This window comes from Achroia grisella, unplaced genomic scaffold, assembly GCF_030625045.1.
Source record: "Achroia grisella isolate CSIRO2021 unplaced genomic scaffold, CSIRO_AGI_Agris_v1 utg1244, whole genome shotgun sequence".
NCBI lineage: Eukaryota > Metazoa > Arthropoda > Insecta > Lepidoptera > Pyralidae > Achroia > Achroia grisella.
The window spans coordinates 501,630-517,816 of NW_026712605.1; the positions used below are offsets into that span (position 1 = coordinate 501,630).

The window sequence follows — 16,187 nt, forward strand, 5'->3', positions numbered from 1 at the left end:
TAGCTGTATCCGCGACTTCGTCCGCGTAAAATAGTGACCTTGAGCAAATAATAAAAAATATATATTAATAATCTAACCCAATAAAAAAGTTTCATGGTTCTAGCTTCAAAAATGAAATTTCCATACATAATTCCATACAATTCAATCAACAGCCAAAAACTAAGTTTCAAACTACTATCTTTAAAATGAAGATACTTCCATACATACCATACATACATTACATCTCCCCTTTCAACCCCTTATAACCCTTTTTCTTGTTTTTTTTAATGCTACTTATATTAGTGTCATCATGTACCAATGATAAGATGTCGCTATACTGTAACCATTTATGGCTGAGTCCTGTGGCGGTAGGTACTGATATTTTCTCAACAGCCTAAAAAATGGGTTTCAAGTTTCTTGCTTTAAAAAATGACAATACATGCATACAACATTTTAACTCCCCTTTTGACCCTTACAACCCATTTTCGTTAATTATATTTAATCAATACGCAAAAAAATAAGATTGAAGCTTAAACTTTTAAAATATTCCTGTTTCAGTCTCTTATAACCCTTTTTAGCATTAAAAAGTAACCTATGTCCTATCTCAAGATCTAGACTTTAAATTTCATTTAAATCAGTTCAGAAGTTTTGGCTTTTAAGACAGACAGACAGAGTCACTTTCACTTTCATAATATTAGTAAGGTATTTATTAAATAAACTAAAAAAAAAAAAAACCCAAAAAAGCGTAAGAAAAAAGCTTCATCGTTCTAGCTTCAAATATGACGAATTTCTATAAAAACTTTTATCTGCTATTTTATTTTACCCCTTGAATGGTGACAATGTGATATTTACAAATTTAAATGTCATATTTATTTATATTTAATAAACAGTTTAAACATTTCTTTACATTCTTTTGAAAATTGGTGGTCCAGTTGGCCAATAACATAATAAAATTTTGTTAAATCAAAATAATAGATGTGATATTCTAAATTGCAAACTATCCCTCTACTTGCGCGAACCATATCTCTGACTCTACTGGCCAGAATGGAGAAACGCGTATTCCGAACCTGAATAGCTCGGATGGAACGGTAGATGTTGTTTCTTCCAAGGAAATGTTGTTCATATGTATTGACAACATTTTTAATATTATATGTTGTTTTATTCTTCAAAAATATGAATAATATGTTCTTACGCTCTTGTCCAAGAGCAGGGTCATCAGTTATAGGCTGTACCAGGATTATATTTATGTATTTATAAAATAAAATTGTAGAGCAAACGTTTATTCATTTAAATTCATAAGGAGACAACGGATTGACAATAATCAGTTGCGCGCGCTGCTTATACAAATGACATATATGTTTATTTATGACATATGAGCGTTAATAAGTCGCATATCTAGTACAATACGGGTGTAATTCAGAAATTAAAAATTTTTGAAAATAGACATAATAACACAATTATAAAGTAGACTTTCCAAAATATCTAATTTTTTAGTTAAGCCATTATTATAATAAGTGTGTATTCAACCGCATAAAGATAACCTTGCATTACCATTTTCAACCCCTTACAACCCTTTTTTCGCATTAAAAAGTAGCCTATGTCCTTCCTCGGCGTCTAGACTATATGGGTACCAAATTTCATTTAAATCAGTTCAGTAGTTTTGGCGTGAAAGCGAGACAGACAGACAGACAGACAGACAGACAGACAGACAGACAGACAGAGTTACTTTCGCATTTATAATATTAGTAAGGATTCTTCTATCTATTTATGGGGATATGTAACGCAATAAAAAAGACAATAATTCTAAAATACACTCCTATAATACTTAATGAATAGTTAATAAGTGGAATATTTTAGCGTTTCGTATATAAATATATAATGGACTTGTATGTAGTTGTGGGGAATAGAAAATTACAGGTCTATATGTCATATAGGCGTCATTTTAATCCAGTCATAATAAGTAGACACTCCGAGCCGTGAGAAAGCACAAGTGTTTTGTCTCAAGGCCCTGTAAAACTTTACTTATGTCCACACATGTTTTCAACCCTAAACCATCTGCAATTAGGACTCATTTTCGTTTAGTTACAGTTGTATTTTTTGTCTATAAATTCAAGTTTGATAATACTCAATTATACTGTTGAAATGAATAACAAGTGTTCTAAGAATAAATGTTATACTGATATTTTATTATAGACAAGCGACTCGATCTGACTTTGCACGGGTGAAATCTTGTAGGGAAATGAAATCTTCTATTTTATTGAAAATGGCTGCCATTAATCGGGGAACTATTATACTTTAATTCCTAATTCAACGTTTATCTAAAATCTACTATAATTCAGTAAATATGTGTTAATAAAATTACATCCATTAATATATATATAGCTACGAATACATTATATTTAAAATATTGTGCAGTTATAATTATATTAATATGTTTATTTTACAGCCATAATACTGTATTATACTTGGTACATAAGCAGATTTTTGTAATACAAATAAAATGAATTCCCTGTTTGATGTTGTTTGTTTTTTTAAAATATCAAATTAGCAGCTTTTCAATATATGCATACGAAAGTATATACAGATTGTTTTTGTTTGTCTGTAATCTGTGAAATGGCTAGACCCATTTCGGAGACGGGACTTTCATTCGCAGATAGCTAATATTATGGGAAGTAACTCAGGTTACTTTTATTTTAGATTTTGATTTAATTTAATAAAATTTAAAGTAAAATCACACGCTGACGAAGTCTCAGGTAACTGCTACTTTAATAGTATCAAATCAAATAATTTAAATTTCAGAAAACAGTGCTTTTAGAGTTTATAATATTGAATATAATGTCCAGTGTATTCAGCCTGCATACAGGCGTGCAAATTTTTGATCCAAAATGGTATTGGTGACGATTGTTAATTGGTATAGAATTATTGTTATATAATTATATCTAAAATAAATAAAGAAAAACAAAAAAAATAGTAACTTTAAAATTACCAACAGATATGCAAGATTTCGGCACTTTATCAAGTAAGACAGTGACAGAAGTACTAATGCTGGAGATGAAGATGGCCCCCACTGCGAAAACCTACCTCGTGTCCGGGTACCCGCGATCCATGAGGGACGTAGCCGAATATTCTGACAAGGTAAACATTATTATTTTATTTATTTATTAAAGGAAACGGCGCGGCGTGGTGGGCCGGGTCATTGGGCTCCCTAAAATATGGCCGAGCACAGTGATGGCTGGCTCATCCGTCATACTCGTGAACGAGTGCTGCTTGTAAGGACTGGTGTGCTCTTATCACTACGACTGATTTAATCTTGTTGCATATTTATATTATACCCAAAAAAATAGTGCTTGTTGGTAGTTTGTATTCACACGTTTCGACTTGTAAATGTAAACTTGGAAGGATTATTTAAAAGAGCAACACACAAGTTTCTTGCTCGTTCTTCTTGAGATGAGACAGCTTTCTGAACGAGTGATAGATAAGAAACAAATTGTTATGACTATTCAAAAGTGCTTAAATTAAGTTTATTTGAATAAATGATTTTCTATTTCTATTTCTGAAAACCAAGGCTATTTAAGTATATATTAAACAAAATCAACATAAACGTCATACTAAACCACTGACAGCCTTTCACAAATAACAGACTACATCTCTATGTATAATGGCAACAACACATTATAAAGTTAACAGAGAATATGAAATTAATTAACAAGAGTACAGTAACAAATAGTGAATGTACACACAATACAAATATATACATATACATGATCTTCAATAATAATTAATTGTTATTTAAAGAAGGGCTCACTTAGTTGGTGTCTCCTTGATTTAATATTATTACAAAATAGATCTAGATTAACAGTTTTAGATAATTTATTAAAATTGTTGCTAGCTCGCCAGAAAAATGAATTCTGCTTATAGTTAAAGAAATAAAATAAAATAAATAGTATTACATTACTAACCTAACATACATTTATAACTGTTTCGGAGTACATGTGTACGCTTAATTTTTTTTTTATATATAAGAGTATATGTGTTTTTTTTCAATGTTTTTTATATTAATTTTGTTAACTTATTTCCACTCATGTGCCGCCTGTCTTATTTTTGTTAATACTTTCTTGCCTGAGGTTGTCTGGAAGAGACATTTCGCTGATTAAATGCAAAGGGCGACATGACGCAAATATTAAATTTTACAGGAGAGCTTGTCAAAATTTTCACTGTGATATTTTTACTTTTTTTACGAATCTATAAGTGGCATATCTATGTGTTACCTCTAGAGTCATGGGTGTCTTTTTTTTAATACAAAAATTATAACTAGATTTAGATAGCATTTTTGGAAGAAAAATGGTTTCAGTTTTTTTTGCGTTGTGCCCCTTTGGCATTTTATCAGCGATATGTTTATACTCCTCCGAAACGGCTTGACCGATTTTAATGAAATTTTATATGTATATTCAGTAGGTCTGAGAATAGGCCTATAACTAATTTTTATACTCCTAAATGTTAAGAGTGGCCCACCCCAAATTATTATTTTTTTAATATATCGTCAATTTTTTTTTATGTGGAAATAAAATTCATACAACCCTAAATTTTCACCCTTCTATCACAACCCCCTATTTTTTAATAGCGATATTAATTTATATGGATAAACAAACTTTTGCCGGGTAGCTAGTAAAAAAATAAAAATAAATAACAAATAAGTACGTCACGATTGGCTAATTTGCTTGACTGATGTGTATCATATAGCGCAGAAAGATATCCCATTTCTAATTCATCCATCAAAAATAGGCAGATAAATCTTCGGTAACGTACACTGTTCTTTTTGGTGTGTTTATAATTATCAAAGCTTGATACGGTATGAAAGAAAAAAAATTGAAAAATATGGAATAAATTACTATTTTAAGATTAGATAAGAATATGCCGCTGCAATTGGAATCAATGTTGTTGTTGTTGTTGAATTAATTTATATTGATGTTAGTGATTGTTTGACACATTAGAAAAACATTAACGTATATAAATATACAGTAATCATCTCTATCAGTAGCAACCTTGAAGAGATTGGTATCGCCATACAAAAATTACACACTGTGTATAATATAGGGATGTATTTTCATTATTGCTGTTTTTTTAAGTCATAAACCAAATACGTAAAGACGACGGATCAGAGACGACTGCATGCAACTGAAATGCGAATGTTGAGATGGATGTGTGGTGTGACATGGATAGACAAGATAAATAATGAATACATTGAATACTTCCTCTAAGTATGAAAGTGGCGTCGGTGTCGGAGAGATTGAAGAGTAATGGTCTATCGTGGTGTGGGCATGTAATGCGTAGGAATGAAGATCATATCTTAAAGAAGGTGTTACATGTGAATGTTTACTACTAGAAGCGTTACGACATTCCCCATTAAAGAAACAAAAGAAAACACATATATATATATATATATATATATATGGCGCATACAAAACAATCATACAACATATTACAAAAATTATAACTAATTATTTTAAAAATACAGCTGCGACCAAATTGGTTTCCACTCAGCTTTCTGTCTGGGCTATAATGCCCAAACGCTGATTTTCAGTGGAACCTTGTAGTTAGTTAGAACATTAGTTACTACCCTTACATCCGTTGTGTCATCAGCTTATTTGCAATTCAAATTAAAAAAAAAAACAGTCTTTCTTATTGCCCAAATTCGAACTGAGGACTCAGAACTTCGGATCCACCGTGGTAGTAAACTACTAAACCACTATGCTCACTATTGTGTACATAATTATATTAACAATGCCAATTAAACCTTTCGTTTTAATTAAACAAAATGGCCGTCGCCGAAATATATTTGGTATTCATAAAGAGCGTGTCCTATTGGTGGGGTTTTAAGTTATTGATTCAATATGTGAAGACAGTCGAACAAAAATCGGTATGTAATCTATGTAATTTCGTGTCAAGGGCGGAAGGAAACGCTTTTCAATATTTAAATTGTCGCCAGTGGACACTTTTACATCGATTGCGTAATGTATGGACGAATTCGATAATATTGTACCTACTACGTGCTATGTATGTACTAATAGTGTAAAACTAGCAATGCCCGCGGTTTCACTTGCATAAAAAGGAAATTTGTAGCCAATATGTAGATTTTGCGTGAAAGCGTAACAAACATCCATCCATACTCACAAACATTCGCGTTTATAATATTAGTAAGATAGCTCTTACCCGCGATTTCGTTTGCGTGGATTTAACATAAATATGTTTTTAATTAGAATACAATATATTTTATTTCATTCAAATAATCTTACATTTAAGCAGTTTTTAATACTCGTTACTTATTTTTTTAATCTACCCACTCGGTAAGTTGATACACACAAGACGAACGAGCAAGAAACTTGCTCTTTTAAATAATATATTGATTGTAAAACTTTCGCGCAGCCGGATGCTTCATTAACACCCATTAAATAAAAGATTTCTAGGTACCCATTGAAAACCAGCTCATCCAGAGAAGCTCTACGCCCATCATCCACCTTTAAAATTTAAATCCAGTTTAAAAAACCCAGGACACTCCACGAGCAGTACATCAACATGAAATTATAGTCTAAATAATTAATTGCTTTGTGACATAAAATAGAATAACAAACAGAATGGATATTGATTTACGCTATAATTAATGGTTGTACAGTTAATTTACCTTAATAACTGTTAATAGTCCAACACTGACGTAACCATCTGGGAGTTTCAACTAATGTAATTGCGCGAGTGGACTTGAAGATGTACTGTCGATTGTTATCATCGTTGCTTAATACACATTTGTTGCCAAGTAACAATATAGAAAGTTGTAAATACACGTGCACTTACTGAATTATGCAGTTATTTTTTTATCATACCTAAATCTATATTAATACCAGCTTTCCCGCGGTTTTACTTGCGTGAAATTTCTAGCCTATGTGTTATTCTGATGTATAAGCTATACCTATTATTGTAAAGTTTCATTAAAATCCATTCTATAATTTTTGGGTGAAAGAGTAACAAATATCTATCCACATTCAGAAACTTATGCGTTTATAACATTAGTAAGATTGTAAAGAGAGCGGAGTTTGTTATAAAAGTTAACTCCGGAATTAGAAAACCATTTAGTAGAATCTGTAACGAATGTAATCTGAAACGTGCCTTTGAAACAGTGACAAATTTGTCAATTAGAATACATTATTCTTTGATTAACATAGGCGATCTGCGATCCAGAGGCTTTTTTCTTCCATTATGCTCCTGTTAGGAAACTTCTAAGATGATTAAGGAAATTGTATTATGAAGCCTAATAAAAGTCCGATGCTGTTCTGATTGCTGCGGACAAATTTTGGAGAGAGGAAATTATTGAATTCTTTTGCTGACGTAAAATACACCACGCTACAGCCAGCTGACAATTTTTTTATTTTCAATATAAATTTCAACTATGATTTGATAGCAATTTGAATCGAAAGGAAATTACTAAATTTTTATACCTATGTTGCGACCACTTCCTATGTGGTTGTAGTCCACTCATGCATAAACGAAATCTCTCCCTTGGAAAGTTTACCCTTTATCCTAAGGAGATAAAAACCATCGCTCCTTAGAATATCCATCATATCTTGTCCCTGACGGTTTAATTGTGAAAAATTTGCGAGCACAATATATCTATGTAGGTTGCAGTGCTACAGGTTTAATTACATGACAATAGCCCAAACCCCTCAATAAAAAAACAATTTCGGCTGCGGATTGCGCATCACGTTAGTATATCATCAGCATTAAATATAAAACCTCACTATCTCAGGGTGGTAGCTACGATGTATCTACTTGAATGATACATTGTGACGTCACATATTGCGCAGGTATCTGCTAACTCACCCTCGCATATTAGTCATCCAATTCAGTCCAATCATTGAATTCTTCATACAATACCTGTGTACCTGCAAACTGTATGACTTATAGTGAATGATTCATGCGCCTGAAAGAATTTCATCAAATGATGTAGGTATTTGAATATTTTTCGCAATTCTTTTCCAACGAGCTTTGTAGTTACGAATGAATGTGACTATGAAAAAGTGTCTATACAATTGTGTTTATAATGTTAATTTGAAAACAGTTTCTTCATGACCTTCCGTCGTCCCGACCTTCTTCCGACCCGTCCAATTCAAATGGAGATCGAAATTACGACCTGAGCCGATGTTTGATCCCCTATCGGTGCCTCAGACTGCATAAAGTCGTATCCGCCAGTTGGCCTTCAACCACTCCAGAATTCCTTCCGCGGGTTTGAATTGCTATCTGCACTCGCCCCCTATCGTCGATGAAGCTGTAATGCCAGCTGCGGCTAACAGCATTTTAGAATTGTTTAGAAAAGTCACTTTATCTTCCTAACTTCAAACCATTCCCCTTTGATCGTACAGTGTAGCCTTCCGAGGATACCTGATTTCCTTTTTCTTGTCTTAAGTACTCTGGTTTCCATGCTAGGCTCAATAGTTAAATTTTCGTGAGTAACTCTTTTGAAGAATGGATGCTTCAGTATTGTAGTGCCCGTTGCCCTTTTGCCATATGTATTTTAAAAAATCTTTCGAACTATATTAATGATATTGGCAGTTGGACTTTATGGCATCATTCGATGAAAATGGGGGCAAATGCAGAAGGAAACCTCTAGGGGTTCGATCGTCTGCTTAGGCCGATATAATTTCAATCCTCGTTTGGGACCATTCTATAGAAAGGTTTTCTCTACAGAGTAAGGTAGCAAATACCGTAAAGCATAAAATAGCATAAAGCAAACTACTTTCCTTTTCTGTGGTTTTGAGTATCTACGTTATAATTCCATCCTTACATAAATCCAAATTTAAAAATTATTTATGTCTGTAGGACGTTTCACTCGCTTATGCAAATCTACTTATTTACATCCATATTTTTATTTCAATTCAGTCTACCAAAAGGACATCTAAAAATCATCGTCCAGTCTTCACCCTTACTATAATGTAAATTATTTAAATATTTATGTACTATTTAAATATACTATAGATTCAGATAATAATTTATATATTTTTTCAGTTTATGTAGTCAACTAAAATACCATTATCTTTTTTTTTAGTTTTATTTATTCTTATAGATTCAGACCATAAACGGCGTGGTACTGGTGAGTTGGCGCCAAAGAGTCCTCGAGCGGCAGATCGAGTACGGCGCGAGGCTAGGTCATGTAGTGCTAAGCCTCGCCAGGATGGAACTCGGCAACTTCTACAAGAATGTCATGCCGGTGGCTGATTACTTCGACCAGAGCAACATGTTAATATCCGTAAGTTTATTCTTGCCTTTTTTTAATTAGTTTAATCACCTCTAACAAAGAAAACATGTTCGATCTCGGTAGTCTAACAGTTAAGACACTATTTTACTTACGATGGACGCGGATTAGATTTCTTGCACAGTACAAACATTTGTATTCATTAGTATGATTCCTTGTATTGATCTTGGTGGTTGTATATATTATGTATGTATTTCAAAAATATATTTGTATATTTGTACTCACTCATCTAGTTAGTACACATAACACAAGCTCTGTTTAGCTTGGGACTAGATGGCGCTGTGTAGTTATTATCAATATTATGTTATTTTATAATTAGGTCTAAAAATGGGATTAAAATTTGCATGCTCCTTTAGTTAGATATGTGAACACGGTATTGAAACGTTCAAGAAAAGAGATTATTCCTTCTTATAAGGCCAGCATCGCTCTTGCAACTCCCTTGGTGTTGCGGGTTCTCATGGGTGGCGGTAATCACGTACCATAAGGTGAGCCGGAAGGTCGTTTGTACCTTATAAAAACAGCATAGACAAATTACATATGTGTACCTATATACGTGTATATTTGAAAAGCACCTGTCCGGTGCTATTGGATACGTGCCCGGACGCTTGAAATAGAATAGAATAGAAATAATCTTTGTTATTTATATGACTGAAACGGTTATTGTGTAACACCTATAGTATAGTTTTGACTGGTGAGGAACGAGGGCTCACGGAAATTACAGGCAATCCCTGTAATTTCCCTGTGCTTCCGGTCGCCCTTCTGATCGATTCTCCGTTCAATTCAAACGAGGATCGAAATTACGACGGCATGAGCCGAGGTTCGAACCCTAGCGGTCCCTAAAAGGTCAAACTGAAGTTATATCCGTTAGGTAGGAATTGAGTTTCCGCCGCTACATAAGTCTTGCGGCTTTGGAATGCCATCTGCACTCGCCCCATATCGTTCAGTGAAGCTGTAAAGGCCAGCTGCTAGTTATGAAAATAGATTTTATGATAAATTTGTACATTCTGCCTCGTTAAATATTGTATGAATGTGTTATTAGTATAGAACTTGGGGGACTGTTCCAGATGACTGTAATGTAATAACGTATTTTAGTGCCAATCTTAGTGCAATAAGGTTCAAAATGCATTAACAGGGAAGTAACAAATGTTGGACAGTTGCTTGGGATCATAAGGTTCTGATTTCTTCATATAATTCGTTAGCCACACATTCAATGAACGCAGGCTATACAAAATGTTTAAAAATAAAATTATTTTATAAAAATGGCATTAAGTTAATTCAATACACTAATTAATTGTATGTTACTTCGTTAGGTTGACTGCAAGAGATCTCATTCGTAGATAAGTTGTTTGTTCACTTTTTTTTAATACAATGTTGTATTTTAAATTACAAGTGCAGTAACGTGTATATATAAAAGATACTAGCTGCACTTGGGACTTCGCCCCAGTGGAATGTTTTATTTTACTCCCTTAAGGATAACATCTTTACAAACTTTGAATGTCATATTTATTTATGTTTGATCAACAGCCTACAAAATAAATTTCAAACTTCTAACTTTAAAAATAACGATACTTCCATACAAACTTTCATCTCTCCTTTCATCCCCTTACAACCCTTTTACGCATTAAAAAGTATGTCTAAGTACTTTGTCAAGGTCTAGCCTATCTGTGCACCAAATTTAATTTAAATCGGTTCAGTGGTTTTGGCTTGAAACCACGACAGAAGGACAGAGTTACTTTCGTATTCATAATATTAGTATGGATCATATTCTGTTACATTCTCTTTTAGTGATTGCATGTCTTTATATTAGTCACTGTTGATAAACTAGATAGGTAATTTTCCTTTCTGTTGAATCCATTATCACTAATAACGTGATATAATTATGCAATAAATAATAAGATATCACGAAATATATCTAAATTTATAACACCAGATATACAATGGTAAGGGGCAGCGAATCTGTTACAGAATTTCAGATGTTGTAAACATCGGCCCATTAGCTCAGTTGGTTAGAGCGTCGTGCTAATAACGCGAAGGTCGCGGGTTCGATCCCCTCATGGGCCACTTGGTTTTTTTTATTATCCCACTTTTTTTTCGTGTATTTTTATTTTATGTCTATATTAATATTGTTAAGTAAATATTTTGATTCATAAAAAAAAACATTAATTTATACATGTATAATACAGGAATATGGTAATTTGTGAAGTCTGCCTGGTGTTTGAAAATTTATAATTTTACCCTTTGCCGCAATGAACCATGTCAGATTGACTTTCACGCCTTTCCCCATGGCATCCATGGTAATAGATTCCTGGTGAATTTGCCATGGGCATACTGATCTGACATCATGCTCATTTTATCATATTCCACTGGTGTCCCACCAACATATACATCTAATATATAAAATTCTCGAGTCACAAGTCTCCGAAGCGGCTTGACCTATTTTGATGAAATTTTATATCTATATTCAATAGGTCTGAGAATAGGTTTGTAACTAATATTTATACCCCTAAGTGTTAAGGGTGGCTCACCCAAAAACTTTCATCTTTTAGACAATTTTCTTTTTATTTTATTTTTTTATTATGCGACATTAAAAAATAGATACAACACTAAATTCACCCTTCTATCACCAACACCAATTTTTAATAGCAGTATTAATTTATATGGCAAAACAACGTTTGCTGTATCAGCTAGTTAGTTGTATAATATTAATTCTTATATATGTTAGTCCATAAGGTATCTATAATATAGGCCTTGTTGCCTGAAATAAATAAATAAATAAAATTATCTTCCATTAAAAAAAACTGTTCGTGTATTTGACTAATTTGTTTAACAGTCGTAATATTACGAGCCGGTCTAGACTGAATATTGAAAGACATAATGATTTAGAATACGTTGTGGACAAGTCCTAGTGATTTTCTCATAAACTATGCAAAGGGAAAGCTCCAGCCGGTAATTTAATTAAACAACTACATACTATGTAAATACTAGATATATTATTATATATGTAATATGACAAACAAGCGACGGTCGATTTGACAGAGACGGTCTTGAATTTAAATACATTATCTATACATATAAATGAAATCGGTGTGTCTGTTTGTAATATTGAAATAACCGTTTTTTACTACATGCATATGAATATAAATACGGTACATAGACCAAAATAACATTTTTTACAATTTTTGTCTGTCTGTTCCGGCTAATCTCTGAAATGGTTGGACCGATTTTGACGGGACTTTTTTTGGCAGGTAGCTGATGTCATAAGGATTAACATAGGCTACTTTTATTATAGAAAATTAAAGTTATATTCCACGCGGACGAAGTCGCTGGAACAGCTAGTTCAATATATAACTTCTCAAAAACATGACATTCGTAACCCTTCCTCATAATACACTTTTAGGACTACAAGAAATGATCCTAGGGTCTAAAAATACTGCTTTACAAATAATAAAAATTGTTGTAGAAATATGTAGTAAAACTATTTATGACTGGAAAAATGTATTTAATGGTAAGATGGCAGAGAGTGAAGTGATTTAATATAATTTAGTTTTTATAATTTTAATTAAAGAATGCAAGAAAACTTTAAATATTATATTATTTAATATCAAAAGAGTTTTCTCAACAAAAATAATAACACACCTGGACAAAGTTGAAGGAGATTGTTAGTAATGTGGACCGACCGGATTGACTCCATTGCTAGCAATTTACCATATCGGCTTAGACCTTCACGTGGTTCCCCCTGGAAACCCCCTGGAATAACAACAACCATATAGGATGTGTAGCGGAGTTTCCTCTTCAGCTTGGCAAAATAAAAAATGTTTACTTCTATTAGTAATTTTCAAAGTCATATCATACAGATATACCAAGTTTACTCTGTTATTACTAATTTTCAAAGTCATATCGTACAGTCCGAGGTTTTAGTAATGAACTTTTAACAAACACTTACATAGTTCGAATTCAATGCCAACTTAACTATTAAACACTGTTAAATTACCATTACGAACGGTCAACCATTTGATTTTGTTGACATTGGAGTTTGCGATGTCAATAAGCCAGTCAAGTGCACCCTCATTGAAAATGACATGTCGCCGCCGTGACAAATCGATGGCTATCAATAAAGCATGGCGGTACACGGATCGATTCCCCAACGGTCAACGGACAATGTCAGCGTGTTGATACCTCAATTGTTACACGTAAGCTGAACGGACAGTCAATATGGTTTTTTTAATTTGATTTTAATTATATCTTTTTAATATTATAAACGCGAAAGTTTGTGTGTGTGGATGGATGTTTGTTACTCTTTCGTGCAAAAACTACTGAACGGATTTTGATGTAAAGTTTACAGTAATATAGCTTATAAATCAAAATAACATATAACATATAGGCTATTCACCATCATCTGCTTTTTCCTTATCCCATTTATTTATTATGCGGGTAGACCTACTCAATACGCGCACAAAATTTCATGAGAATCGGTCAAGCCGTTTCGGAGGAGTATGGGAACGAAAACTGTGACACGAGAATTTTATATATATGATATATACCTTCTTTTGTATTTCCACTAATATTTAATTTTGTATAAATTTATGCCTTTAGTTCTCATGTGAATTATTTGTAATTCTTAATGAGAATAAATATCTAAAACCTAAAAACCTAATATTTGCTCTTCCGTTCATCTCTGTTCTCGCAGTCATCTCGTTATTTACTCCCTTTCTTACCATATCACCTTTCACACAGTCCATCCATCTCTTTTTCGGTCTTTCTCTGCCCTTATAACCATCCACATTCACATGTAACACCTTACTTAAGATATGATCCTCATTCCTATGCATTACATGCCCATACCACGTTAGTAGTTAATGTTGTATAATAATACTCGTGGACAATTCACACGTCTCCTAGTCCCAATGTAAGCAGAGCTTGTGCTATGGGTACTAGACAACTGATATTATTTTTATTATTCATACATAGTATATATAGAAAAAATACAAACAATCATACTCGTGGATATTTGAATTCCGCGCGATTTGAACTCGCGACTATCGGAAGTAAAGCGGTGTGAAGCGGAATGAAAGCGGTGAAAATTTCATACTCGTCGCCTTACACTTAAAACTACTAAAAACTTCCGCTATATCAATGTTTGACGGCCTCGGTGGTCTAGCGAAACCGCTAGACCACCGAGGTAGTTTTAAGTGTAAGGCGGCGAGTATGAAATTTCGCTTACTTATAGTTTATATAAAGAAGAGAAGAAGAAGCAGAATGATCATATTTTTTTTAATTATGAGTGAAACCATTGCTTCTAAGAATATCCTTCAATTCTTGTCCCTGACGGGTCTAGTAGTGAACTCTGAAAAAGGGCGAGCACAATAGATCTATGTAGGTCGCAGTGCTACAGGTCTAAGCACCTGACAAAAGCCCAAACCCCTCAATAAAAAGTAAGATTTTTATTGCCAGTAAATTAACGTGATACACTAAACGTATTGCATAATTAGATATTATTTGCATTCTAGCACTCTAATATCATTCTGTACACTAAATTACAGGGTAAACCATAGAGTTTATTCCGTTCATTATACTTACACAGTCTGTGGACGGCGTGGGAGAGTGCACGTGTTTCTGAACGATGCTATGTAAAAATTTAGTAACTAGCACGCGGCTTTTTTCTTTTCTCTTCAGGCAACTTCTTTTTTTTTTTTATAACACAGGGGACAAACGAGCATGCGGCTCACCTGATGGTAAGTGATTACCGCCGCCCATGAGCACCCGCAACACCAGGGGAATTGCAAGTACGTTGTCGGCCTTTTAAAAAGGAATAAGCTCTTTTCTTGAAGGTTTCAATATCGTATCGGTTCGGAAATACCATTGCTGGAAGGTGATTCCATAATGTGGTTGTGCGAGGCAAAAAGTTTCTAGAAAACCGCACGGTGGAAGACCGCCATTCATCCAGATGATCAGGATGGATGAGGTTGTCAATCCGTATTTTGTGAATTTTAAATTGTGTCTGTCTGTCTGCGCCCGTAAACTATTCTAAGTAGTTTATAAAATGGGTATTAGCGTTTAACTTCCGATGGTCGCGGGTTCGATTCCTCGCACGGTGCGAACATTTATTTGTATTCATGAGTATAATTGTTTGTATTGGCCTGAGTGTTTTCTATGTATATTATGTATGTATTTACAAAATTTTTTTATCTAAGTATTTATATCAGTTGTCTAGTACCCATACCACAAGCTCTGTTTACTCTGGGACTAGATGGTGCTATGTTAATTGTACAGAGGTTATTTATTATTCACTAGCTGATCCGCACTTCGTCTGCATCACACTATTTGACATTTATCATTATGTTTCGCCCAATTTACATAATATAGTTTTAAATTATAGCCTGTGTTACTCTGACCTATATTACTGCAAAGTTTCATGAAAATCAGTTCAGTAGTTTTTGCATGAAACAGTGACAAACATCCATAAATACTCACAAACTTTCGCGTTTATAATAATAACTAGATTTTAAACGCGGCTTTACTCGCATGTTTTTTTTAAATAAAAAGTATCATTTGTTCATCCTAATGTCTCCAAGAACATGTTTACAAAATTTCATGATGATCGGTGCAGTAGTTTTTGCGTGAAAGCGTAACAAACATCCGTACTTTCACATTTATGATATTAGCAGGGATAAGATTATTATTATTTTGTTATTAATAATAACTTATTACGAATACCATGCGAACAAAGTAGAGGGGTCAGCTAGCTACTAATATACCCGTAAGCATAGACAATTGGGCACTCTATGACAAGAGTCATAGACTATTCGTCTGTGTGAGTGCAGGTATACGGTACCTAATGGAATTGTAATGGTCATAGTTGTGACATCTATTTATATTCAAATTGTTATCCATAAAATAGACCCATTGATAT

At 33.5% G+C, this 16,187-nt stretch overlaps 1 protein-coding gene and 1 non-coding gene across 2 annotated transcripts in view; both read left to right on the forward strand.

Moving 5' to 3' along the window:
• LOC131854709 (adenylate kinase isoenzyme 5) overlaps window positions 1-16,187 on the forward strand; it is a 42,218-nt gene that overhangs the window by 14,127 nt on the left and 11,904 nt on the right. Inside the window, exons 4-5 of the mRNA XM_059205849.1 lie at window positions 2,972-3,114; window positions 9,089-9,271. Of these exons, the coding sequence (XP_059061832.1) occupies window positions 2,972-3,114; window positions 9,089-9,271 (326 nt within the window). The remainder of the gene's footprint in view (window positions 1-2,971; window positions 3,115-9,088; window positions 9,272-16,187) is intronic.
• Trnai-aau (transfer RNA isoleucine (anticodon AAU)) lies at window positions 11,265-11,338 on the forward strand. Its single transcript has one exon. It is a non-coding gene; the product is annotated as a tRNA-Ile (tRNA).